This window comes from Colletotrichum fioriniae (assembly GCF_027942845.1).
Source record: "Colletotrichum fioriniae strain IMI 355084 chromosome Unknown scaffold_11, whole genome shotgun sequence".
Lineage (NCBI taxonomy): Eukaryota > Fungi > Ascomycota > Sordariomycetes > Glomerellales > Glomerellaceae > Colletotrichum > Colletotrichum fioriniae.
The window spans coordinates 1292032-1316461 of record NW_027076847.1 but is presented as its reverse complement, the minus strand read 5'-3'; the positions used below and the strand labels follow the sequence as shown (position 1 = coordinate 1316461).

Genomic DNA, 24430 nt, shown 5'->3' with positions numbered 1-24430 from the left:
AAAATGACGAGAAGAAATGGTTGTCTTATATCGAAGATATCTCACCACCCCTGGGCACGAAGAGCATGGGAACTCTGGACTGTCAGCCGCCATGATCCATCATCCCATCCACATTCCTGATGAAATTTCTCCCCACATCATGGCAGACTACCCTCATCTGGACAAAGATCCAGGCATCATGGGCGCGAAAAGGGGTGGTGAAAGGGCAAGGATGGCTAAAGGAGTTCGACCTCGTTGCCTCGCCCAACCAGGATCACACGATAGGAGTAGGCTTCAGTGACGATTTGGTCGAAGTGCCCTTCGTTTGAAACATTGGAGCAACATGTACGCGGGATCCATTTCCCACCAAACACGGTCGTCGACGCCGGCGAGCACCCCTGGATTGGGGTCGCAACTAGAGTACGATTGACGACATTGACCCCCTGGGCTCCTCACGAGCCGCCCACGTTGTCGAAATCTGTGGAAATACAGTCGCCAAGCTTGGCTCATGCGCCGATTCCCCTTCTGCTCCTGTTCATCTAAACTCACAGCTCGCTTGCAGCACATACCCTTGTAAGCGAACCTGGCCCGAGCTGGTCGAAGCCCCGAATCGGTCGCTTGTAGATTGTTCTACATCCACAGTGGTCACCCTTATTCGTCCTAGCCGCTGGCGGCTTTCTGCGCCTGCATGCCCGTAGCGGCGTGAAAGGCTTGTCGGGGTTTGGCCGTTGGCGAACTTGGTGCTGTCAATTTCGGGCGACAAGCCCGGTTTGCCTGTCAATACCGATTATTGGTACTCTCGCGGCTTGACAGTCCTGGACTTGGTTCCAAGTGAATACACGAAACTCTGCCGTATGGCCAGTTCCGCCTCTCCCGGAGTTCAAAGTCTTTACAAAGCCATTACAAAAACAGTTGAATCCGCGTAAAGAGCGTCATAGACGAGCGTTTCCCCAGAGTCAATATGTGTAGCTTTCGTCTCAAGAGCGATCCCGCGAAAAAGGTTATGCCACTCTGAACTCTGTTCTGGCAGTTCTAGTTCCAGATCGACGCGGCCGTGGTGGGATTCACCTGAAACCTGGGTCCAGGGGCGCGCAGCGAGGAAGAAAAACTCCAACTGGCGGCTATTCCCTGTCGCAGATCACTTTACACGGGACGAAAAGCCCCCCACCAAAAAGAAGAAAAGGAGGACGGCGCTTGGGTGCATTTTCAATTCTTTGGCGGCAGCTCCCAGTCGCAAAGCAATCGTTGGCAGAAACTCGGCACGTAAAGCCGAGTGAATGACTTGGATCAACCTGGATTCTTGACTGAAGTTTTGGCGGTTTCCCCTCTCTTGCTGCGGTGTGATGGCCAAGGAGAGAGGCCAGGCCAGGCCAGACTAGCATCAACCCCGACAACTGTTGTCATCACGGCTTACTAGTCGGACCCAGCGCTTCACAACTAAAGTGAAAATAAAGTGTGATCGTTAAGTGCCGCCCTGCCGAGATATCATAATAGCACTCACTAAGAACCAATCCAGCGAGTCGAGCGGCGCTGGTCCGGACGTTCCAGAGGCCAAATAACAGTCGAAATTAGGCATGCAACTCCGCCGAGATTTCTTAGTCAGACCAAGAGAACCGCTTCCTCCGGGTTATGCTTCTCCTGTTTCTCCTCTTGTCCAAGCCAGTCTCCATCGAAAAGGGGGGGCATGCCCGTCAGAGAAAAATAAAGCCGGCTCCATAGTCGATTTACGTCTAATATCGGGCTCCATGGCTGAGCCGCCCGGTGGGATTACCTATTCGACCGAACCTGTCGACGCCCCCGAAATACTCGGATTCTGCTCCGTCTACACGCAAGATCGTCATTGTGGGCGATTGCGCCCCGATATTTCGCAACAGAGTCTTCGGCATCCACCGACATTGGTTTATTGGGCCACTTGTACACTTCCCAGTCAATAATACCGTTGACGGGACGAACCAAGGGATGATGATCGCAGCAACTCGACTCAGTCACCTAGTAGTAGGATTCGGATCCGCCCCCAGCCTGTCGTGCGTGCTTCCCGCGATGCGACCGTCCGGAGCAGTGCCCGAGACTGGGCAGTGAGTTGGACTGACGATCCCACTATCAGCTCCGAGGGCGCGGTACTGACTTGCGACGGTTGTCTCAACTTCATTGACGCCGACGATCGGCTCCCGGGCAGTGTAACCCGGTGGGCCTGCTAGCCTGATTGTCCCGCCCCCATGAGCCGAAGTTGGCGACTCGAGAGTCAACGTGAGTTCCCGACGAGACAGTACCAAGACCTGCGTTATGTGAAATGGCCCAAAAGGATCTCGCTGTCTCTCGTATATTTTTCTGCCAAGCGGACGAATACTATCAGGTTGTGATTTCTAGCAGCGAGTTATCGCGAAAATCTTCAACCCGTCGGCTTCCCTTACTCGCCCAATCTATCTGATCAATCACGTAAGCCATGTGCTGTGACGCCCAGATTTTAGCTTGTCTCATCACTCTCGCTGACAACTCTTCCTTATTTACTACACACTACGCGTTGTCAGCTTCTAGCCAAGAATCTAGTGTCTCGCGGCTATGCTATTGATATTGCTTTCAATCAACAGAGCAATTGCTGACAGATGAGCCGACAGGAGGCCTAGTCTCGGTTATCTTGGTAGCCCTCAGTGCAAGGGTGATCTTCCAGACAGCATACTTTCCTACTCTGTTTCTACCTACGAGGCCGTCTTCGCGGTAGTCGAACTCTTCGTGTACTGTGAGGTATGTAAACATGCACATGGATAATTGTAACTTCCATCTTACTTGATAACCCAAACTAAAGTAGATCTAACAACTTTTTGTGCTGTCTATCATTTCCTCGAACCAACCTGAAAGCACCATCAAGCATGATCATGCCCCTCATGATCCTCCCCATCCTCCGTCCAGTCCGGGAACCCATCATCGAACAAGTCCTGTAACTTGTCCCTCTTCTTCTCATCATCCCATTTCTTATTCCTCATCACCTTCTGCCACTTCGTCCACTCCTCATCATTAAGCAAACACGCATCCAGTGCAGCTTCCAAACCCTTGATGTCAAGCTTCTCGCCGATGAACACCATTTCCTGGCGGCGGTCACCCCACTCGCCGCCCTTCTTGATGTCGTGCGTGACCAGGGCGTCGACCTCACTGTCGCCGGTGAGATAGTCACCAGGGTCAAGCGTGCAGAACCACGGGCGACCACCCGTCATCGTCAGCATCGCGCCAGCTTGGGACCAGTCTCCTGCCCTATGCGGTCGCGTCGCGAGGAAGAACTCTCCTTTTGAGCGGAAGAGTCGGTTGAAGAGGGGGTTGGCAGTTTTGTTGGCGAGGATGACTTCGTTAGATGGGGGCTCGAGGGGATCTTCCATGTCGGCATCCTCGTCTTCATCAGCTTCGTCTGCTTCTGATTCTTCGTCTTCCCATTCCTCATCTTCCTTGTCATCAGCCTCCTCGTCGCTCATGTCAGCGTCAATATCCTCGTCCATGGCATCTTCGTCCTCATCGCCTTCAGGCTCCTCCATTTGCAAAATGAACTTGTCATAGAGGAGCGACCAGAGACGTCTCGGATGGAATGGCCGTGTTCTTGTGTAGATGAAGTTGCGGACATTGTACTCCTCCGTCTCTGGCTTTGGTGTAACTGCTTTGCGACCGTTGACCTATGACATTGAGGATCAGCATGTTTAGTCTTAGGATGTGTGAAAAGCTTCGAATAGAGTCTTGCCTCGCGGACCGTCATAGCGTGCAAATCTTGAAGCCAGCCAACCCCAGATTGAGCAACCTTGAGGTCGAATGTGTTGGTGTTGACAATCTCATTGACGTCGATCTTGCTGTAACTGGATTCCAGGATCTTGGCTCGTGGGTTGAGCTTCTTGATCAAGTCCAACACGCGGGCGCGATCATTCTGGGTCACCTGCTCATAGTCAGCAATTAAACCTTCATCGCAGTGTCTCTCGTGGAATCCTTACCATATCAATCTTGTTGAGGACGATCACATCTGCAAACTCAATCTGATCAACCATTAAGTCAGACACCGTCCGTTCGTCTTCCGGCACGACATCATCTCGTCTTGAGGACAGCAGATCACTCGTGTGGAAGTCGTTGAAGATTGTAAAGGCATCGATGACAGTGACAGTCGTATCAAGGCGAGCGAACTTATCGACGCCGCCAGCATCAGCGCTGATGAGCAGCATCCGTCAGCAAGGTCGCGGCGACAAGATCAGATAGGGTATGGAACTTACAGCCTCTTGAGCAACTTCAAAGTATCTTCATCCAATCCTTCGGGCCCCTCGCCCATTGTAGCCATCTGCTCCGCCAGTCGGGCATCAAAGGTCTCTGCAACTTGCTCGGGCTCGCTGATACCACTACTCTCGATAATCACGTAGTCAAACTCGTGAAGCTCGGACAAGTTGACGAGCTCTTCCAGTAGATCTCCTCTGAGAGTACAGCAGATGCAGCCGTTCTGTAGTGCGATGACTTTTTCTTCAGTCTTTGTAAGTCGGTGGCTCTTCTTGATGAGGGATGCGTCGACGTTCACACTGTTCAGGGCAGCTAGTCAGCATTGCCAAGGTACACGAAATGTAGAGCAGAAAGCAAATGACCTACGCCCCGATATCGTTAACGATGACCGCAATGCGAAGACCGTGATCGCTCTTGAGGATGTGTTGCAGAAGTGTCGTTTTCCCACTGCCCTATTACCAAGTCATTAGACGTATATCTGGAGAGATTGCACGTCTTCATCGGGACTTACTAAAAAGCCTGAGAGAAGAGTCACTGGTAGCGGTTTGCCCTGACCCGGCTTTGTGACATCGACGCCAGAGTCCTGCCGGACAAGCTTGGGCACCCCATCCGGTTGTGTAGTGGCTGGCACAACGACGGCACCCGTTCGGGGCTTCGTTGAAGATGCTGAGAGTTTCTTGCCCATTATAAATATCCACGGCTTCCCTTTGACTGTATAGACTTGGTAATGATTGAAGATTGAAAGGCTTGGAACTGTTTTCGCAGTCTTGGCCTACGAGATTTGGGTATTTATATGAACTTTCCCAACCTTTGGATAACCCAAAAACCGCCTTATCTGATCGACTGCCATCAAGGTGTCCGACAAGCGCTAGCAATCATTCCATCATGCCATCATACCATCTCCTTGAATCATCTTCTGGTGCTGTATGCTCTGTACGACCTGCGTACGACGGGCCATCCGGGTTCTGGCGATACCCCCGGCGATACAACACGGGATTGGCTGGCTAGTCACCGGGGCCGTCATCATCATTGGCCGTCCTCTGATTGGCTGAAAAGACCTCGACCGGGACCAGATCCCGGGGAACGCCTCGCCATATTAGGGAAAAAGAGTTAATGAAAGCATGGAAGATGGATCCAACGGCCGGCTCGGACCCTTGAGAACCTTGAGGGTTACCTTTGTTGAGTTGATTGCGAAATGACGCTACTTCATTCGCTTGGTTCAGTTCAGACGAGCCGTCCTTGGGTCGATGGTCGACGATGAGATCTACCGCGAGCTAGGTATGGAAGGAGCAAGGACTTGAGGGTTGAAGCCCTTGGGTTTAGGTTTCTCGGCACAATCAGACGGCCAATTATGCAAGTTCTCTTCGTGTCTTCAACCGCAGGGCACATCTGCGATACTATCGTTGAACGGCTGAGTAAGTATGTATGGCTGCTATGATGTCGATTGTAAGTACATGTAGGCGCTGTGGCAGGTGATTTCCAGGTGTATGTGTTTCATCCAGTGAATTGCATCCATCACTTGTCATTATTCCAGGTTGATGCGCCCAAGACCCGTATGAGTATTTGCCAATCCTCAGCAGGCCGCTAGCTGTGCTCGAAGCTACTAACACACTTTATCGAAGAAGTGAACCACTATCATTCAGCCGTTTTTCACAAGATTCATCAATTGCGGCCGAAAAGCACCCTATGAAATTCCATGCCAAGATATGTTAGTGCTGCACCTAGCCACTATGTACCACAGGCAAGACTTCTTTCCACAAGGCGCGACTTCCGTAGCCTCTTATCTTGCTAATCTATACTTCGTCCTCAGACGGCTAGGGTTCGAAAGTCAACGGCCCAGGAAGTAATGCGACTGGCTGCTCATCCGTTGGGACCATGTGTTCCAGGGCGAGACACCGTGATGATCTTGGCTTTCGGAACTGCAATGTTCCTCGATCTCTATGAATTCAACACGGAACTGAGTGCTGAGGAACGGGAAGAAACCAGAAACTCAGACTCATAAGATACTCAGGAGCCCAGACGATGAATTATGTTGCTGATGTTCAAACCTGTGTTTCGCTGTCTCCGGTTATTGTTGATTGAGGTGACCGATGCACACAACTCATCTAAGTCACAGCCGCTACTGGAAGGAAGAGAAAATGTCTCGCCTGCCCACACAGCCAAAAATCCAACTTTCGTATTTCTAGAAAACAAGTCACATAAAGCATGATTCTGACGGATCGGAGGGCTATATAGCCGAGAGGGTATTGGAGCCGAACAGCTAGTCGAACCGAACCTCGACTCGAATTGAATGCAGATCAAGCGCTCGGCGTTCAAGCGCCTAAAGGATGGAGGGACTATTAATGGTATTAATAGAAAGCACATCGCCTGCCAATGCCATTGGGGTTCACAACTCCAGAGGTCAACGTCATTGTCAGGTGAGGAGCCGATAAAAATGTTTGCCAGGTGCCCATGCATTCCGAGTTTCATCGCCAACCCCGTTGTGGATGAGGTTGAGCCAGAGCTTACCCCGGATACTACCACGCGACACCCCTTCGACAGAGAGCTGGTCCATGTCCCAGGCCGGGCTTACTCCTCAAAGTGCTGTCTGTCACGGGTCCGCGACCCAACGATTGTGTCGGTAAAAGTTGACTTGTTTGTTTACAGGCAGGTTGAGCCAGGTTTTGTCCTTGCGTCGATCACGACTGTTCCGTGGCCGAGCCGCTATGCGCGGTCAGGCATTGAAGCAAACGGGCTCTGAGCTCGCCAAAAGTTGCGCTGTTAGACCGGAACGGGGTCATGCACACTTCGATACTAGACTTATGCGATGAGAAGCAGCGAGCTGCAGCCAGCCTCAAAATACTCTTGTCGCAGTATCAATCCTACGGCAAAGGAACACGAAGTTGCACCGAGGGATAGTCAGGAGCTGAGGAGACAAAACAGCAATCGGCGCTGCAATCAAGAAGGGACGGAAAATGTTTCCAGGCTCAGACAAGGCCCCCCAACCATGTTTCTAATTCTCTCCGTCCTCGAAGCGCCGGGGTGGAGTTCCTCGTGTGCAAACGTGAGAAACTAGCACACTTCAGCACCTCACTCTGCCAACAATTCTTCGAGCCTATCCATGGCTTGCTCGCAGTCGCATTCTCGGTGGTTTCAGACACCAGAAAGAGGGCGCCTCCGGGCCAAGCCGCCAAGAAACGCGTCAAACACGACCGAGGGTTTTGGTGCGGCACGGCGGGCTCATCAGAGTGACAGCGGCCGGGGTCCGTCTGAAACCCTCCGAACATGGGAACCGGTGTGGTTTGCGGCTCGCCCTCTCACAGACTTCAGAGCCCCATTGCCAGCTGAGAAGCTCCCCGCTGTCCGGGCCTCCTGGGCCCCTTGGATGTAACTGTGCGGCGCACTGAGGCTGGTGAGGAGGAGCTAGAACTGGGCAAACATGGCTGATGGTTCTAGCGGCTGCGCCAAAGTCATGTTTAAGCCGCCTCTGGAGTCCGGTTCCCATCCGTGTGAGCATCCCCTGGAGCGTCCCCTCGCCTGCGCTTGTCGCACCAAAGAACGGTGCCCACTGTCCTTGAGTCCCTGAGCCGTCCGCAGCTTGTAAGAAAGGCACATCTCGAACCCCCCTTGCCCGTTCTTCTTGGAAGTTGTTTGATGTGGGAGACATTTCTACATGGATGTCTCCGAACTTGTCCGTGGGGTTGGGCAAGATGATCGACACGGCGAGAATTGATAACATGAGGCAAATGCCGCCCACCCCGTCGTGACGTCTGCTTTGGTTCTTGTTGTTTCTGCTTCTGCTTCTGCCCAACATCTCGGGGATTCGCGATTCGGTTTCTCATGCGACGCTTGCGTCATTTTTCCTTTCTTGTTGTTCTCTTCTAGATTCGCAGCTGCGCTGCTTTTTCCTTTACTCACTCGCTGGTCGATTTTATTTCGTTACTGGTTCGTAGGATAGACGCAGCAGACGCGTGGGCTAGCAGCGATGGACGCAACTGCAACTTGGTCCACTTTGAGGTAAGGGATCAACGAAGCTTTCTCATCAGTCTTTTAGTGAGGAACGCTAATCGGTGTGAACAGACAGCGGAGGAGAAGAACTGCGCCCAAATTTCCTGGCAGACCTCGTCACAACTTAGCCCGCAGGCAAAGCCCGGCACCACCGCCCGCTAAGGAAGAGGAAGCCGAGGAAGCTGACGGGGAGCAAGAAACCGGTGGCAAGCAAGGAGAAGAGGAAGAAGAGGAAGAGGAAGCCAAACCTAATCAACCCGCCAACCAGAATAAAGAACAAGAAGAGGAGGAAGAAGAGAAGGAGCCTGCAAGCGGCGCTGCAAAGGAAGCAGAGAGCGATTCAGAAGCTGGCGGCCAAGCCGGCGCAGCATCATCAGCAAGCGATTCCGACGCACCACAACCAGGCGCACCACCAGGCCAGCAATCCGACTCGAGCAGCGACTCAGAACAAGAGCAGCCTCCGCCAGCAGTACCACCACCACCCGGAGCAACGCCGGCCCCTCCTCCGAGTGTGCAGCCTCCCCCGGCCGCACCGTCACTCCCACCTCCGGCGGCGCAAGGATCCCCGATCCCATCGGCAGTATTGAACCCGGCGTTGCCGGCAAGCCTACCGCCCGCAAGAGGATTCATTACTCTCGTTCCTGGAGCGCCGCCACCATCCAACCCACCGCCGCAAGAAGCTCCCGCACAACAACCGGCCCCGGTCGCGACACCGTCGAATCCTCCTGCTCGCCAACCGCAGAATCCCCCGCCTGCCAGTCAGCCGCCTGCAACACCATCGCCGCCTCCTCCTCCTGCCGCCGAAACCACTCCTTCAACGAATGTGCCGCCGCCGCCGGTCGAAAATGCGGCGTCTGGAACACCACAGCCAGAACTTCTCCCGCCAAGCTCCCAGGTCGAGGCATCTAACGCGCCATCGGCGTCAGCTGCGCCTGCTGATGGCACAGACCGTGGATTCGCCATCGGAATCTCCTTCGCCGTTGTCGGTAAGTCATCGTGACCCTCGTGTTACAGCCCAAAATTCTAATCAAAATTTACAGCCATCATCGGGCTGCTCATCGGCGCAGTAATCTTCGGCGTAAAGCGCTACAAGAGGAAGAAGAAGGTCGCTGCCGTAGCAACAAACATGACGCAAAACACACCACCAGGAGGTAACGGCTCGCTCCCACGAGAGTCCGCCATCCTCAGACAACCAAAGCGCAGCACGCGCGAGATGGAGCGCGCCATGGTCACAACCTTCAGACAAACCAAGATCGCGAACCGTACCACCAAGGAGATGGAAGAGCAGATGATGAAGCAATTCAAGACAGACAGAGCATCTAGGGTGGACGCATCCTCTGCCAGGCCTCTACCGAATCCTTCAACAACGAACGCGACTGCTGCGGTTCCGCCTCTCCCCAGTATGCCCAATAACAACGACTCCGTCGGAAATACTAGAAACATGCAAGCGGAGAGCTTTTACTACGAAAAGTCCATCAACGAGCCGGCTGTCCCCGCGCCACTGAGGATTAGCACAGCGCAGCGACGGCCGCCGACAGCGGTTTCGACGGCGAGGGTGCCGTATCCTGCTTCGACATACGACATGTACCAGGAGGTTGGACAGGGTCCGTACCGGGAGTCTATCAATATCGGATACCAGCCCAACAATAACGGCTATCGACCATATAACCCAGACAACTTTTACCGACCGCAGCCAGGTCAGCTCCCTCGAGCAGAGAGGGGACCTGATGGGCGGTTTTCGCCCGAAATGGGGTACCGCGGTTGAGGACTGCCCGGACTAAAGTATCGTGGCACGCCAATACGGTCACTACTGAGAGCACACGGCGACATTTTTCTCGAGCTGGGATCAACCCATGATAAATCGTACCAAGGATCGGATGATGAACCCTCCGAACCAGATATTGCGAACCACACAGGCTGTACTCAGGCATATATGGGATGACTGCTGTCACTCATCTCATTTGTCTCACCTATCACTATTCATTTTCCTTTCTTGTTGAATACCCAGACAGAAGATTGTCGTCCATGATGTACTATATAGATATGCAATAATATCACGAACTGTGATGATCGAATCACTCACATAATCCCATCAAGGTGGTCTTTTCTGACGGCCGATTCGAGGAGTCCGCCGCAGCAGATAGTATCATGATCTGAGGCCTGGCAGTTTCTTCATTTCACTGGCACCCATCTCTATGTGCCGTCCTAAATTTGTTTGCCTTTAGACGCCTGGAGGATCCGCAGTGCAGGTCCAGAGGCACGCCTCCTGAAACGAACATCGTGAGAGACCCCTGCTATAGCCCGAAATAGTCTCGTCAAAAGTTCCCAATCTTCGAATCCACACGAGAAGTTGCGTAAGGACAGAGTAGGAATTGGCGATGCCGCTGCCATCGGAGTATGCTCACAGGCAGGTCGACACGGATCTGAGCCGCTTGTTCGAGATCGTGTCTCCTTTCGGTCGTGACAGAATCACAGCAACGTGTCGGGAGCGGTTCGAGTGTGGGTGTGTGGACCAAGTAATTGCCATGCGTTCTAGAAAGTTGGTGGTTCGTGATTCTATCAACTACCATCCATGGCCTGTTCGATCTTCGTCGTCTGTAAAAATGTCATCCTATCCGAAATCATTTTGATCACTGGGTCCTCTGGCTTCCGATTCTTCAAGGCAAGATCCAACGACGTCTTCCCAGAACTCGTTCTCGTGAGAAGACTGGCGTCAACCTTTCCTGCGTCAAGCAGCCATTGGACAGTCTGCAGTGTCGCTCGATTGCGCCCTGCAATATAATGTAGTAGCGTTAATCCCTGGCAATTCGCTGCGTTCGGGTCGATCAATCCCGTGTCATGCAGATATCGGGCTATCTCCACCTTGTTCCTATCGATGGCTAAAAAGAATGGGGTGTCTTCGGCCGTAGTTCGTGGCGCTATGTCGACCTTTTGTGTCTCGACAAGATATTTTACTATTTCAATCCGCCCCATTCTTATTGCAGTTCGTAAAAGTGAACTTGGCCGCTCCACGGCATCCGAGTCAACATTGACCCTGCCTGTTTCGATCAGGAGCTTGAAAATGTTGACGTTGCCGCGTCTTACGGCATGGTGGAGAGCCGTGTCCCCCAAAAAGTCCTTGGCTCCAAGATGAACTTTGCCCGTTCCTGTCAGATCGCGGACAGCGGCTTCGTTCCCGCAGTCCACAGCGATTTGGAGTAAGGAGAAATGATGTTCGTCGGGACCTGCTTTTTTGTTGAGTTCCAGCCCGCCTTGCGCCAGCAGATACCTGAGAAACTCTTCGTCGCCTCCTAGGATGGCATAGAAAAGTGGTGGGTAGCCGTAGCTATCCTCGAGGTTCAAATTAGTCTGCCGATCACATTAGCATGCCAAATATTTGAGTATACCTAGCAGGAGTTCGCTGACTTTATCAGTCCCCTTCAAAAGCTCAAAGATCCTAATCAGACCAAAATATGCTGCAAGATGTACTCCACAGACATCTCGAGGTGGCGGCCTCCAATAGAGTAAATCGAAAGCAAACTTGCTCTTGTCCAGGAGTAAATGGAATGATGAAGAGCGATTATATCCTCTGTCAGTAAGGAAGCTGAGTGTATCCTGGTCCGGGGGATATGTGTATTTCGCGTGATGACCCCAATTGCAAGCGGCGTAGTCGTAAAGCGGATTTTCGCTGGTGACAAGTTCCTTCACCATTTCAAAGAATCGGTATCCTTGAGACCGGGAGATCTTGGCCTTTTCTTCCGTGTCCAATTGTATCCGCTCGAGATGTTCCTCAAACGTGAACTTAAATCTATCGTAAGAAAGATACGCAACGCAAGATGTTGATAAGAGCCTCTGTGCTTCGGGCATCCAACGCCCCTTCGTCCTCTCGAAATATTCCTGGGTCGTGTAATGAACCAAACGAATAATCTGACTCTCTTCATCAATCGTGACTAGACCAGCACATGCTGAGACAACATCCTCCAGCTCAGGAATATTGTCTTCGTCTAGTCCAGTCGTCCCTCTCTCCACGGCGAGAGCGTGTTGCAGCTCCATGGTTTTCAGTGGTCGCCGGGCGCTCACTATCCAAGAGAGCGCGTCTATTGCGAGTGACTTTTGGTCTTCGAGCTGTCGATCGATGCGCTCCATGGCCTTCTCGTACGCAACGTCATACGCCTCGGAACCGCTGGAAAGTTTGCAAAGTGCTTCTTTGACAGCTTTGGCTGAGCGTTTGCCTTGCAGTGAATCCAAATGAAGTTGCGCCAACAAAAACCTTGTAGATCGGAATTAGTCAAGCCCAGTCCCTTAGGTTGATAGGTGGCTCGTATTGCATACATTCCTTGGACAGCTTGAACGATGGTACTCTTGACTTGGTCCTGCAGGTCTTCGTTCTTTCTCACAGCTAAGGGAAGCTTCGATATTTGTCCATCCAGAAACTTCATCACATCTCCATCAATAGCCCGTATTTCGATGTGAGGTGAACCGCCGAAGTAGCGCTCGATTTCTGGTATGTGCCTAGAAGTCGCAAAAATGTTGATACCTGATATTTTCTGCAAATTCAATATAGCTTCGAGTAGCATATTTCGATTGTCGTCAAGTTCATCCAGGGCGTCGATAACAACGTACACTCTGTTGAATTGGAGTACCACGGCTTGAAGACAGTGCATTATGTCTTGCCTCGACGCCGAAGACATCTCGTACTCGTAGGTTTTCTCTACCACTCCGCACTCTGTTGTCGTCGTACAATATAGTTGCTTCAACATACTGGCAAGCAAGTCACGGGGGGTTTGCTCATCGTGCTGTCGGAAGTTGCAAAACATGAAGCTAACCCCAACCAAAGAGTCACCCTCGAACCGGCGTTTTAGATGCTCGATGACGATGGACGAAAGCATAGTCTTCCCAGCACCTGGCATTCCGGGACAAAAAAGTGTTCTTCGATCTCCAAAGACCCAGGCTTCGAACTCTGGGGATTCAAGAAGCCATTTTCCGGTCCCCTCTTGTCTCCTATCGAGGTTGTCAATCTGCTGCGTTGTGAAGTCGATTGACGTTATTCGATTCAGAATCCGCCTTCTGCCTTCGTCTAGATGTCTTCCAGCAAGTTCATTCTTCAAAGACCGGACTTCGAGGCTGGTTTTCACCGCAAGTGTAGTATTGTCGATCGAGATCATGCTGTTGATCGCTTGACACCGGCGCTGAAGGTTCTCAATTGCGGACTGCGTCATTTCGCCAGAGAATATCGCTTTCAATCGTTGCCAGCCGAAGCGGCTTCCCTCAATCTGTTTCTGTAGGCCCTTTAGAACGCGCGCGAGTTCTTCCTGGCAAGCAGAGAGAAGGCTTTCATCGTCGAGACTGGAAAGGGCCGTAAGGTTAGACAGCACCGCAGAATGCTGTCCCTCAAAGGCTGCAATGAAGTCGGGGTTCTGGATCAGAAGGCTTGAGGTTTCCGAGAGTGTTTTGTACAGCCCATCCATCTCATTCTTAAATTTTCTGGCGTCTTCCGGAGCATCACGCCAACTCAGGCCAAGTTTCGAGCACGTGGTGACGATCTGGGCCACCACGCTGATGATGCCGATGATCCCCGACGGATCCATACTAACAGTTTCGAAGCGATCAGTGATGGTAGAAAATAGGGGAAAATGGTGATGTGGAATGAGGAGAAACCAACGCCGAAAGCAATCGACCACCGGCTCTGGAATACAAGTCACATCACAAATGGCGCCGGCTCAAAATCTGCATACGCATGCAGTTCGTACATTTCACAGCCCCAACGAACCAATCATTCCTGTTTTGACTCATTAATTTGAATGTGGCCCCTTGTTGTTGGCCATCTGGCCATCTCTGTCTGCCTGATTCGTCATGCAAGCGCTCGTAGTCCAAGTAGCTACCCGATTGGTTGTTTTGCTTTCTGCCCTTGTGTAGTTTGACTGATGCAGTCCTTTGGTTCGATCGTAGTAACTGAACTTGTCACCGAAAGCTCGTTTCGCAGCTCTTCAACTACCACGCTGTGTGGCCTCCATCTACTCGGACATCAGAACCGGTCATAAAACTGCTGGCATCGCTGAGCAGAAAGGTGATGGGACCTCTGTACTCATGCGCCTCACTCAATCTCATCAACATATTGCCGTTGGTCCATTCTCTCTCCATATCCGGATTGCTGAGTGGTTTTTCCGTCATTCGTGTACGGATGTACCCTGGCGAGATCGAGTTCACACGAATGAGGGGTATATCTGCGCGGCTGCCCCATTCAGCGGCAAGAGAACGAGCCATCTGAACAACTGCTGATTTTGAGGAATTGTATGCCACGGTATCAACACCCTGGAAGTTCGGTCAGAGTTTACGCATGCTTTTGCCATCCCATTAACTTACCTTGTTACTCCCGTGAGCACTCATACTCGCAATAAGAACAATGCTTCCAGCCGACCCTTGTCTCTGAATTTCCCGGGCTGCGGCTTGTGCGCAGATGAGCGTGCCGATGACGTTAATGTCCATGATACTTCTCGCCGTGTTGATCGGAAAGTCGATGGATGGCGCGTCGCCTGAAATGCCAGCACAGGCTACCAAGCCTCTGAAGGGGAACCGTATCTTCGTCATGGACTCCTCGAAGACAAATTTGACGTTTTTTGCGTCCGTGATATCGCACATATAGTACCGTACTTGTGTTCCATGACTCTTGGACACGTTCAGCACACGATCTGGTCAGGATAAACATTCAGCGTAGTCAAGAAGCCACCCTGGTTCAGCAGCCTCTGCGGAAGCTTACTCCAAGGCTCCTCAAGAGGGCTCTCTTGTCTGTCAATGCATATAACATCGCCGCCACTTTCTAGTACTGAGCGAGCAACTTCCAAGCCCATAGAACCTCCTCCGCCAGTAACTATGGGTGTTAGAAAGTTCTTTGAGGGAACATGGTTTTGCGCACTCATTATAGTCCGCTCATCAAGCCTGAAGAGCTCGCTCACTGACTTCTTCGGGTCACCCACTGATGGCTTGGTTTCTCTGACGCTCGACGACATTGTGATTCACGAAGAAAGGCGACCGGTAATTTCTTGTCAGCCTTGGCTTTGACCATGAAATAGGGTTTGTATCAACATACTTAGAGAAAATGTAGAGAAAGTGAAGGTCTGCTAGAAGTTTGTCACCTCATCTTTACAGGTATTGTAATTAGAAATGCGAGGATGAGGATTTCCGGTCAAACTTCAGCACAAGTCTGCTACCCCGCACCTGCGTCTCAGTTGCCCGCAGTCCGCAAAATTACTTCTGGCGTATCATTCGATGCTTCAGCACGTTACTGTCTGCATGACCTTAATCAGTCACATGTATCCCATTGATCTAGGTAGGTGTTTGCCACACGACCAAATTCAAGCTTTGTTAACGAAGACTTCACACGAACAACACAAACGCGTAAAAATGGATTGTCTTTAATACGCTTCAGATATCATCCTATTCTCTGCTTTCTCCTTACCCATACCTCTTTATCTACGTCCTCTATATCTGGAACATCCTCTCCTATTGGTATTGCACCTATTGGTGCTGTGTCGCGCAACTGAACCTCCCAGATACCCAGCTTATATCGCGCGCGGTCTGCCATTCCAGAATGCAGATCAAACGACCAGCCGTGCTTCGGACATGTCAAACCTGCGCTCAAGACGATCCCAAAATCTTCAATGTCAAACGGTGTCCCATGTGAAAGCGGATACGAAGAATGTGGGCATTTCTGATGAAGTTAGAACTTACTCAAATCACAAAGGCCCGTATTCATGGAACGGAAAGACTCACATGGTCGACGGCGTGAAACTTTCCCTTGAATTTGAAAACCAAGACCTGATCCTTCAAATCGCCTTCAAGCTCATCGTAATTTAGAACATCTGGTGCCAAGAGGACCTCTGTACTCCGCGAAGGATCCGACTTCCGCACTTGAAACACTTTGCAACCAGCTTTCAGATCTGTACCGCAGAAACGGAGATCTGAGAGGTTGCTTTCATCGGTCCCGAGATCGGGGAATGACGAGTCGAGGCCGGCAAAGAACCATCCTACTGAGGACCGCGACCGCCCTCCAAAGGCATTCATCCTTCGTCAGTCCAGATGAAAGAGGCCCCGGGGATGAGTACAGTGGACGCTGGTCGGTGCTTGCCGGGATCGCGAAAGTGGCGGTGGTCCCGTTCACTCCGTGGCAGTCATCGCGTCAAGATTGATTCCTTTCACGAGTTCCGGAGGGTCACGTGTTGGACCACGTGAGTGGGACCTTTACGTTCTAGTCCGCTGGAGTCCTGCACTAGACAATGCATCAAGCCCACATGTTATCCCAAAGAGAATGTTACGGGTTCATTTTCTCATCAGACTATGCATGTAAATTAATAAAGAGCAATAACTCCCCCGTATTCACTTCAATGAAATCCGTTGTTTCTTTCCTCATGCCGTTCGACTCCGACCCTGAGAAAAAGTAGGAAAGTGATGATGTCTCCTCGGGCAAATTCTTCAGTTTAACCAAGACTTCGTCGCAATTATTGCAAAAGCAAAAGCATATCGTTCTTGCCCGAAATTGTGGGTATGAACTTTTAGCCCATCAACTTATTTGGTTGGACTTTTTTGGGGAAATTGCTCGGTCAAGTTCGAGAGTCTAACACATCGCCGAACCTACCATTTCCGGCGGCTCGGTCCTTTCTAAAGAGCGGGCATACCCTCCTCCCACGTGGGGACAATGTGTTCATTGAGCTAAGCCATGCTCTAACATGGCCTGGACTCCTGACAGCTCGTCTAAGATATCGTGATGGGGAAAAGGGAAGTGGTGCATTGCTAGAGACAGCTGTGGCGGCATATCTAGACTCCTTCCGCTCAAGGGTAAGCCACCACCTTAGAACCTTTCAGAAACCGTTGCACAGAAAATTGGAGGTTCTAGGGTGATTAAGAATACCAGAAATAATGATGTCGTGATACAAAGATCCTTTAGTATGATGGGAATGCACCGCCTGATTGGCTGTTCCGTCAACAAGAATACAATTGTTGTTTCATCGACTGGTTCTCGAGTTCTGTTGCACTATATCCTCCAAATTTTGATCATGCTCTAAGAATACGGGGGTAATCGAAAAAGAGCGCCGAGCATACCTGTCCGGGACGTTGGTGTCTTGGCTGTCTCGGCTCAAGTGAGCAATGTCAATTCAACCCGAGAACCGCCTTAAACAATCTCTCTAGCTCCACGTACCTCGTCGTGTAAGTAAGATATCCAAGGTGGCTAGACCCGCATGTCACGCGCAGAATTTGTTGTTTCCTACCAATGAGCCCGGGTTCTAGATCTCAGCTAATATCATCACCGCACAGCTTCCGGTCGAGTCAACTCCCGCAAAGCATGGCTCCCAACATGACGCGTTCTGGTGCTCGTTACCCGACTTCTCGGTGCTCTTGGCACGGGTACAGGTGCCATGGGCGAAAGGGCCTCTTTGTGATGAAGCCTCAAGGCTTATCGTGGTGCCCTTGCTTGTGGGATCTGCGGTTGACTCTGAGTCCTTGACAGCAAAAGGGACATTGCTGATTCGTCGGTTTGCGAAGTGCGACTGCGAGCCTAGCTAGATGCGAATTGGACTAACATAGGTCCCAGACTCCCGGGACGTCGATCGGCCAGGCCGTTTATCCCGAAACGTCTGACTGGTATCAGTAGAGACACATGGCATGGCGCCTTCCTACCATCTCCCTTGCCCGCGTTGAGATCCTTCATTGCTGAACGCGGTATAGTTTACGGCCGGGCCAGGATAGGGCGATCCCGCGCACCCCACATTCGGGATGTCAATCGTATGCCACGATGAAGGATATTGTGTCTTAACCCATTTTGTATAATGCGAAGCGACATGCTAAAGAATCAAAGAGCTGCAAGGGCTTTTAGGCCCTGTCTAGAGCACTTCCACCTTCTGGATCAATCCTAACGTCCTCGATTAGATCCAATATCAAGGGCGTATGTTTTGAAGGGCTCCACGTGTCTCATATCCTTCTTTTACGGCCGTCGTGCGCTTGGCTGGATGATCACAGACGCAAGCGGCAACTCCTCATTCGACCGCTCACGGAATGCCTCCATGCATAAGTATAACCTCCCGTGCCCCAAGATCTCAACGTCTTCTCCAAGCATCCGAGCTGTCTCATCTGGCGTCCGCCCTCGATCCCTAGCGCCTTCTTCCTAAAACTGTCACATCGGCATCATGTCTGCGACTCATCTTCCGAACGGCTACAAGTCGTTCGGCCCGAAGGCCAACTGTACTCTCGAGGTATGCCCGCTGGAGGCTAGTCTCCTACGTTATCGCCCATCGGTACCCGTCAACGGGGCATTCATCGGCCTTTTTGCTCTAGCCATGATCATACATACTATCCAGGGTCTTCGATCCAAGAACTGGGGGTTCATGGCCAGCATGATCGGTGGATGTCTACTCGAGATTGTTGGGTACGTTGGAAGATTGATTCTCAACGACAACCCTTTTTCATTTGGCGGGTTTCTTCTACAGATTAGTAAGTCCCATCCAATTCCGGATGGTCTGGCTCAATCTAACCTTCTCTTGCTACAGTCTGCATTACTGTCGGTCCAGTCTTCTTCTGTGCTGCTATCTATGTCATGCTATCCAAAGTGTAAGTCTATGCTGCGAATACTGTCAATTATCCAGTCACGAAGAACTCCGACTAACTTTGGGAACGCAGAATCCTCCACGTCGATCGATCGATCTCCAGATTCAATCCGAGATTATGCTACTTTGTCTTCATCCCGTGTGACATCGTATCCCTCATTCTACAAGCAACCGGCGGTGCTCTATCCAGCATTGCGAGCGACAAGGCGGCTGTGCAAAGGGGCGTCAATGTCTCATTGGCCGGGCTCATCTTCCAAGTTGTCTGCCTAGTCGCCTTTTGTGCTCTGTTTGCGGACTACCTTATTATCTGCATGAGGACAAATGCTCGACAACGTATGACGAAAAACATGAAGATATTCTTGGCATTCCTCTTCATCTCTACCATTCTGATCCTGGTACGATGCTCTTACCGTATCGAAGAACTCAAGGAGGGATACTTCAGCCCAATGTTCCGCGATCAACCCCTATTCATTGGACTTGAATCTTCGTGAGTCTTTCTACATCCGAGATGTTGCTCAATAGTCTGGCTAATACGCGTCCTAGTGTCATGGTAGTTGCAGTTTTTTGCCTGGTCATCGGGAACCCTGCGATTGGCTTCAGCACAGCCGGCGAGAGAAAGGAATCGACCGCGTCAGAGGCATTCGATCACCTCCCATCGCGACAGGATAGCATGCCTGTGGAGATGAGCGGCAGAAAGGACACATTACCGGGCTCGATCAATGTATAAAACAAATGACACCTATGAAGAGCATCCACTGTATTGTTTAATTATTCACGAAGATACCACAACTTTCAACTTTGCCCAATTCTTTTTTGACTAATTCTATTTGAATTATTCGCAGCCTAATGACAAGCTGGATCCTGAGCTTTTTAATCTTGTATCCATGATTGGAGACTCTGATGAGAGCCCCCACAGAGTATTACTGCATCATTTTGCGGTATATTTCAGCATCTCACAGATCACAGTGACTCCATTCTGGTGGGCTGCAATACATGTGATCTCCAGAAGCACAAATCGGCACCCCCTGCTCCTCAGTCAACCTTTGTCGCTAGTGTTTCTCGAATGGAAATGCTTCGAGGAAGCGTCTCGTCATCAATCGTATCAGGCATCTATCTTCCTGCTCGGGGCACTGGACACTAGGGTCTGTGGAGTTGCATCCCCATCTTGGCTCGTTGACGGCTCGACGCCCACCACAGGGAGCCCACATCTTGTGCATGAGGGTTCATTCGCAGATTCGCAACCGCATCTTCCCGAGCTGGAACACAATTAGCATTGGAATTTCTGTAGAGATTTCGGCATGGCCCACTTACAATCGTGTGATAGCGAGGGCATACCACAACGCGATGAGAGTCAGACCCACTGCGGTAGTAATGCCGAACCACATTAAAAAGACCGAGGTTTCGGGATCCATCTCGGATGACATAGTCTCGATTGCTCGATTTTATGGCTGTATTTTTAAGGTCTTGAGGTGGTTTTGATTGCGGTGCTGGTGTGCTCGTGTCTTCAAACTTCTTCGTTCTGCTTTGATCGGTCGTGTGGCGGGCCTTTAGAAGTTGAGCGTCATTCATCGTGGGAAACTGCTTTTTATTAGACACAGGCTGCAGACCAAAAGGTGCCATGAAGATTCAAAGTTCAAGCCTCATGGCTGGCGACCCTGAGGACCTGCAGCCAACGCTGCTAGAACCCTTTTGGTCGGCTGACGTCTCGTAGTGAAGTTATAAAAACACAGCTGTGACCATCGCGTTACTACACCAAAAAGAAAGGATTTTGATTCAGATCATCTCATGCTGCCAAGTTCACAGAGCATGGTCAGCAAGACTCCCAAGTTTTCCTGGAAGCGACTTCGTGAAGTACATCCGTTCTGCAGAGCACTTTGACGGGCATTAGAGGCTTAAAGGTAGAAGCTCCCAGTAACCCATCATTCGTCACTCAAGAAATCCGTCAAATGCAGCAGGTTAAAGACGTCATCGTGTGTCAATACCCATTCTTTACTAGAGCAATACTTGACATATTCTATAACTCAGCATACTGGAGCTTCACACTGACTCCATCTCTCGGAGCCATGGTAAAGTGGATGTCTTTTCTCGGCTCGCCTGGCGGTCCAATCCATTCCATGCTCTTGAACCTTTGGATGAGTCTAACCAAGAAATATGCAGACTCTGTGAGAGCGAATTGTTCTAAAGCAAATTAGCATTCCCCTCCCGCTACTAAATGCATGAAATGTCAGCGGATATGGCATAACTTACGTCCCAAGCAAATCCTCGGACCACCACTAAACGGAATGTAGTTCCAATCCAGTCGAACACCCTCCCACCGCTCTGGCTTGAACTCCATCGCATCAGCCCAAATATCTGAGCGTCGATGCAGCAGATACGGCACAAAGGTGACGGTCTGTCCCTTTTTGATCACGATGGGCGATGACCCATCAGCTCCGCCGCCTCTTGGCAAGACCGTATCCCGTACCGCATACCGGCTGTTAAGCGGCGCGACATTGTACACTCTTAACGTTTCCCGCATTACAAATTGAAGATATTGTGAAGACTTGAGCGTCGCAAAGTCAATACCCTCAGGCTTCTCAGAGTACTCCCCAAACTCCGCCACCACCTCTTCCCGAAGCTTCTCAAACACAGCCGGGTGCCGCGCAAGCATCAGCAGCACCCATGAGAGTAGAGATGCCGTGGTATCCCGACCCGCCAGAAGTATTCCTAGGATCTGGTCCCGCAGCTCCCCTCGGTCCCGCGTTTTCTCTACGAGGGTATCCAGTAAGATAAACTTGTCCGTCGACGGCTTTGCGCGCTTGAGAGCCAGCTGGACATAATGATCAACGTATCGACGGATGTAGTCAATGGACTTATTGCCCACGCTGCTAGGTGCTAAAAAGTACAGCCCCTGCAGCCGGGCGCGCATAGCGATGTACATTTGCGCCTCGTGGAAGGCAGACGCGAAGGACATGTCGCTTCCTGCCTGGTCAGCCGCCATAGCCGTCACCGCACTTGTTGATGTCGACATCTTGCCCAGAGCAGCGGCCGTTTGTGAGTCGACCGTTTCGCCAAAGAGAAAGCCGGTTGCCGTGTCGAGCGTGAAGCGGAAGATCAAGGGCATGATATCAACAGACAGGGAGCCGTCGTCCGTCTTCTGACCAACGAGTGGCAGGGCCCGGAACAGAGCTTGCATGGCACGTTCCGTGCCTTCGAGGTCGTTGATGTTTTCCCGCGAGAACTGCGATCGGAATAGCGATCTTGAGTGTTCCCAGAAGGGGCCGTCGTGGGTGAAGATGTTATTACCCTCCAGCGGCTTAAACTGCGCGATTCTGCGCGGACCGAGCTCAAAGTCACGGAACTTTGTCGCGAGGATGGCTTGGATATTGACTGGGTCGATGGTGTTGACCTCGGCTGGGCCGAAGAGGCCCGTAGTGCTGAAGGTGTCGCCGCATTTCTTGAACTTTTGGGCAATGACATCGTCGAGGATGTCGCCGCCACTCTGCACCACTTTGAGGGCGCGCCAGACATAGTCGATTCCAAATGGTAATATTGAGGGAAAATGCTTGGGAAAGGTCGCGCTGTTTGCCTTGGCGAAGAGAAGAAGGCGGCGACGGGCGTGGAAAGTTGAGACGATGTAGTAGATCACAAATGCTGGAAGCGCGAGTAGCACTACTGGCGAGAGGAGCGCCATGATGGGAATTTGTCCAACGCTCAATGTCGTCAGATGCAGAGTTTTAACGAATCTGTCGCATACCGTTCCAACGAGCCGGAACCCCCACGAGATATATATCCCTCTCACGATGCCTGTCAAAATGGCGGCAAGGATTGGCACTAGACTAGTCGTACAAGGAAGAGGTGGGTTTAATCCCCGTTATCGACCATGATCGCTGTCGCACTGGCCTCCACTAGAACCCCAGCTCTCTGAAGTTTCCGAACTGACGAATCGTAGCACTTGCTACTGCGATTACCCGGCGCGGAGATCGTGGGCAATAAGAAGTCCGTCTCTACCCCATTGTTATACCATTCATGTATGCTTTCGTTCTCGTTCTCGCTTTTTACAGGTCGTAGTACTGATGGAGACACATGAATGCCAAGGGAGGAACAATCGTTGGCTTCGTGTTTGTGTTGTATCGACCGACGACAACCTGGACAAACTTCATCTACAGGAAAAGCATATGCCCCACCAAATGTTGTTTGCTTGACTTGTTATGGTTGGAGATCATAGCTTAGGTGCCTGGAGTGATATCATGCCTCGGTCGGCAAAGCTCAATTTTGCGACAACCTTAGGGCGCCGGGATTTGAGCTGCGCACGTCTTGGTTTGGACTCCAAAGGCCTACAGCTCGGACTGCGTGGGGTAGCGGTCTAGATTTATGGAGCCCCCACAAAGTAGGTTCGTGATGTTGATTCATCATGGTCCACACAAGACGCTGAACATGACTCGATGTTGAAAGAGATGTATGTCTGCTGAGGATACGTCTGTGTGCAGTTGACCCGATGTATGGGGTTAATGATTCTTTAACGTTGAGACTAATTAAGGTTCTGACCATCAAGTACGAGGAAGGGTAGCATTTAGCGGCGTAGCATCGCTTCAGAGTTCGCGCCTTAGGAACGTGCGAAGGCCGCCCTACGACTCCGAGTGGAAATGTCTGCGTTTTGTACGGATACCAACTAACGGCTTTCCATTGATCTGGTTTCAGGTACTTACGTATTCCAGACAAACCTGGTAGCCATCAAGTACTTGGCGCAACTGATACCTCTGACACTCGTATCATCGTTATAGGGAAAGGTGATTAACAACTTGGTGAAAGTCTACCTGACCCATAGCTATTAATGAATCCAGATTCCACTTTCTGCTGGAATTGGTAGGTCTTCATTTCGTAATACTTCTTCTAGTCGCCTAATATCACTTTGCATCAACGAAGGTTAAGTCTCGCTACCTTCCTCAATGTATAGGAACTAAGAGGCTCATTCGTCAGATGTACATAGTTTGGGATTCTTGAAGATATCTCGATTCCGCTGGTACGAGAGATGGATGGGATCTGGAAGGGAAGGTGTTGGAGATGAAGCAATTCAGCGGCCTAATCAGTCCCGCAATGCCATTCAATGAGTTGAACGGGGACGGGGTGTATTTGATGCGAATTCTAAATCTCTAGAGTGAATTGGTGTCGTTGTTTAGGTGCCTCCAAGCCATGTCAAGCACAAGGCCTGGTCCCCAGCACCACCATTTCATGTCAGCGAAGCATTGGCAGATGCCGTATTGGCAGATGCCAAGGTGCGGCAGATTACCGCTGTGAGCTCACCCGCGTAAGAGACGACCTGACTCACGACAACAGCTTGATATCAGGTGGGATATAGCGCGACTACCACCATACTTCACTGTAGTAACAGAGTTTGAAGTTTTATTCTTAGCTGGTCGTCCAAGATCAGCCTTTGGGCGTGGATGATTGCCGTAAGGCTAAAAAGCTATACATGGGGCATCAGTCGTGCGGGAGGACACGCAAAGTTGTGAAGGTGGTTCGATAGAGAGATGACCCTTTGCTAGATCTATGGTCACTGTTGTACAACTACAAAGGTCGACGGCAATAGCGACAAATTGATCTTTTGAGTAAGCTTCTGGCAAGGCCTTGGGGACAGGTAGCTGCCCCGTATAACGTCTCTGCGTAACGCAACA

The 24430-nt window shown here is 51.1% G+C and overlaps 4 protein-coding genes across 4 annotated transcripts; 2 read left to right on the top strand and 2 right to left on the bottom strand.

Moving 5' to 3' along the window:
* Window positions 1–2840: 2840 nt before the first annotated feature.
* On the bottom strand, window positions 2841–4900 carry N0V96_008983 (uncharacterized protein; the record flags this gene model as incomplete). The annotated part of the gene is made up of 6 exons (XM_065758505.1): window positions 2841–3635; window positions 3701–3889; window positions 3945–4155; window positions 4218–4514; window positions 4582–4667; window positions 4727–4900. The coding sequence occupies 6 exons, from the start codon at window positions 4898–4900 to the stop codon at window positions 2841–2843; spliced, it is 1752 nt and encodes a 583-aa protein (XP_065612898.1).
* Window positions 4901–8179: 3279 nt separating this feature from the next.
* Window positions 8180–9967, top strand: N0V96_008982 (uncharacterized protein; the record flags this gene model as incomplete). Its single annotated transcript, XM_053188922.1, has 3 exons — window positions 8180–8211; window positions 8338–9188; window positions 9243–9967. The coding sequence occupies 3 exons, from the start codon at window positions 8180–8182 to the stop codon at window positions 9965–9967; spliced, it is 1608 nt and encodes a 535-aa protein (XP_053053688.1).
* Window positions 9968–18359: 8392 nt separating this feature from the next.
* On the top strand, window positions 18360–19267 carry N0V96_008981 (uncharacterized protein; the record flags this gene model as incomplete). Its single annotated transcript, XM_065758504.1, has 4 exons — window positions 18360–18425; window positions 18531–18663; window positions 18720–18780; window positions 18850–19267. 4 exons carry the CDS (start codon window positions 18360–18362, stop codon window positions 19265–19267), a joined length of 678 nt encoding a protein of 225 aa, XP_065612897.1.
* A 1523-nt stretch (window positions 19268–20790) lies between these two features.
* N0V96_008980 (uncharacterized protein) lies at window positions 20791–22449 on the bottom strand (the record flags this gene model as incomplete). The annotated part of the gene is made up of 2 exons (XM_065758503.1): window positions 20791–20954; window positions 21024–22449. 2 exons carry the CDS (start codon window positions 22447–22449, stop codon window positions 20791–20793), a joined length of 1590 nt encoding a protein of 529 aa, XP_065612896.1.
* Window positions 22450–24430: the final 1981 nt, after the last annotated feature.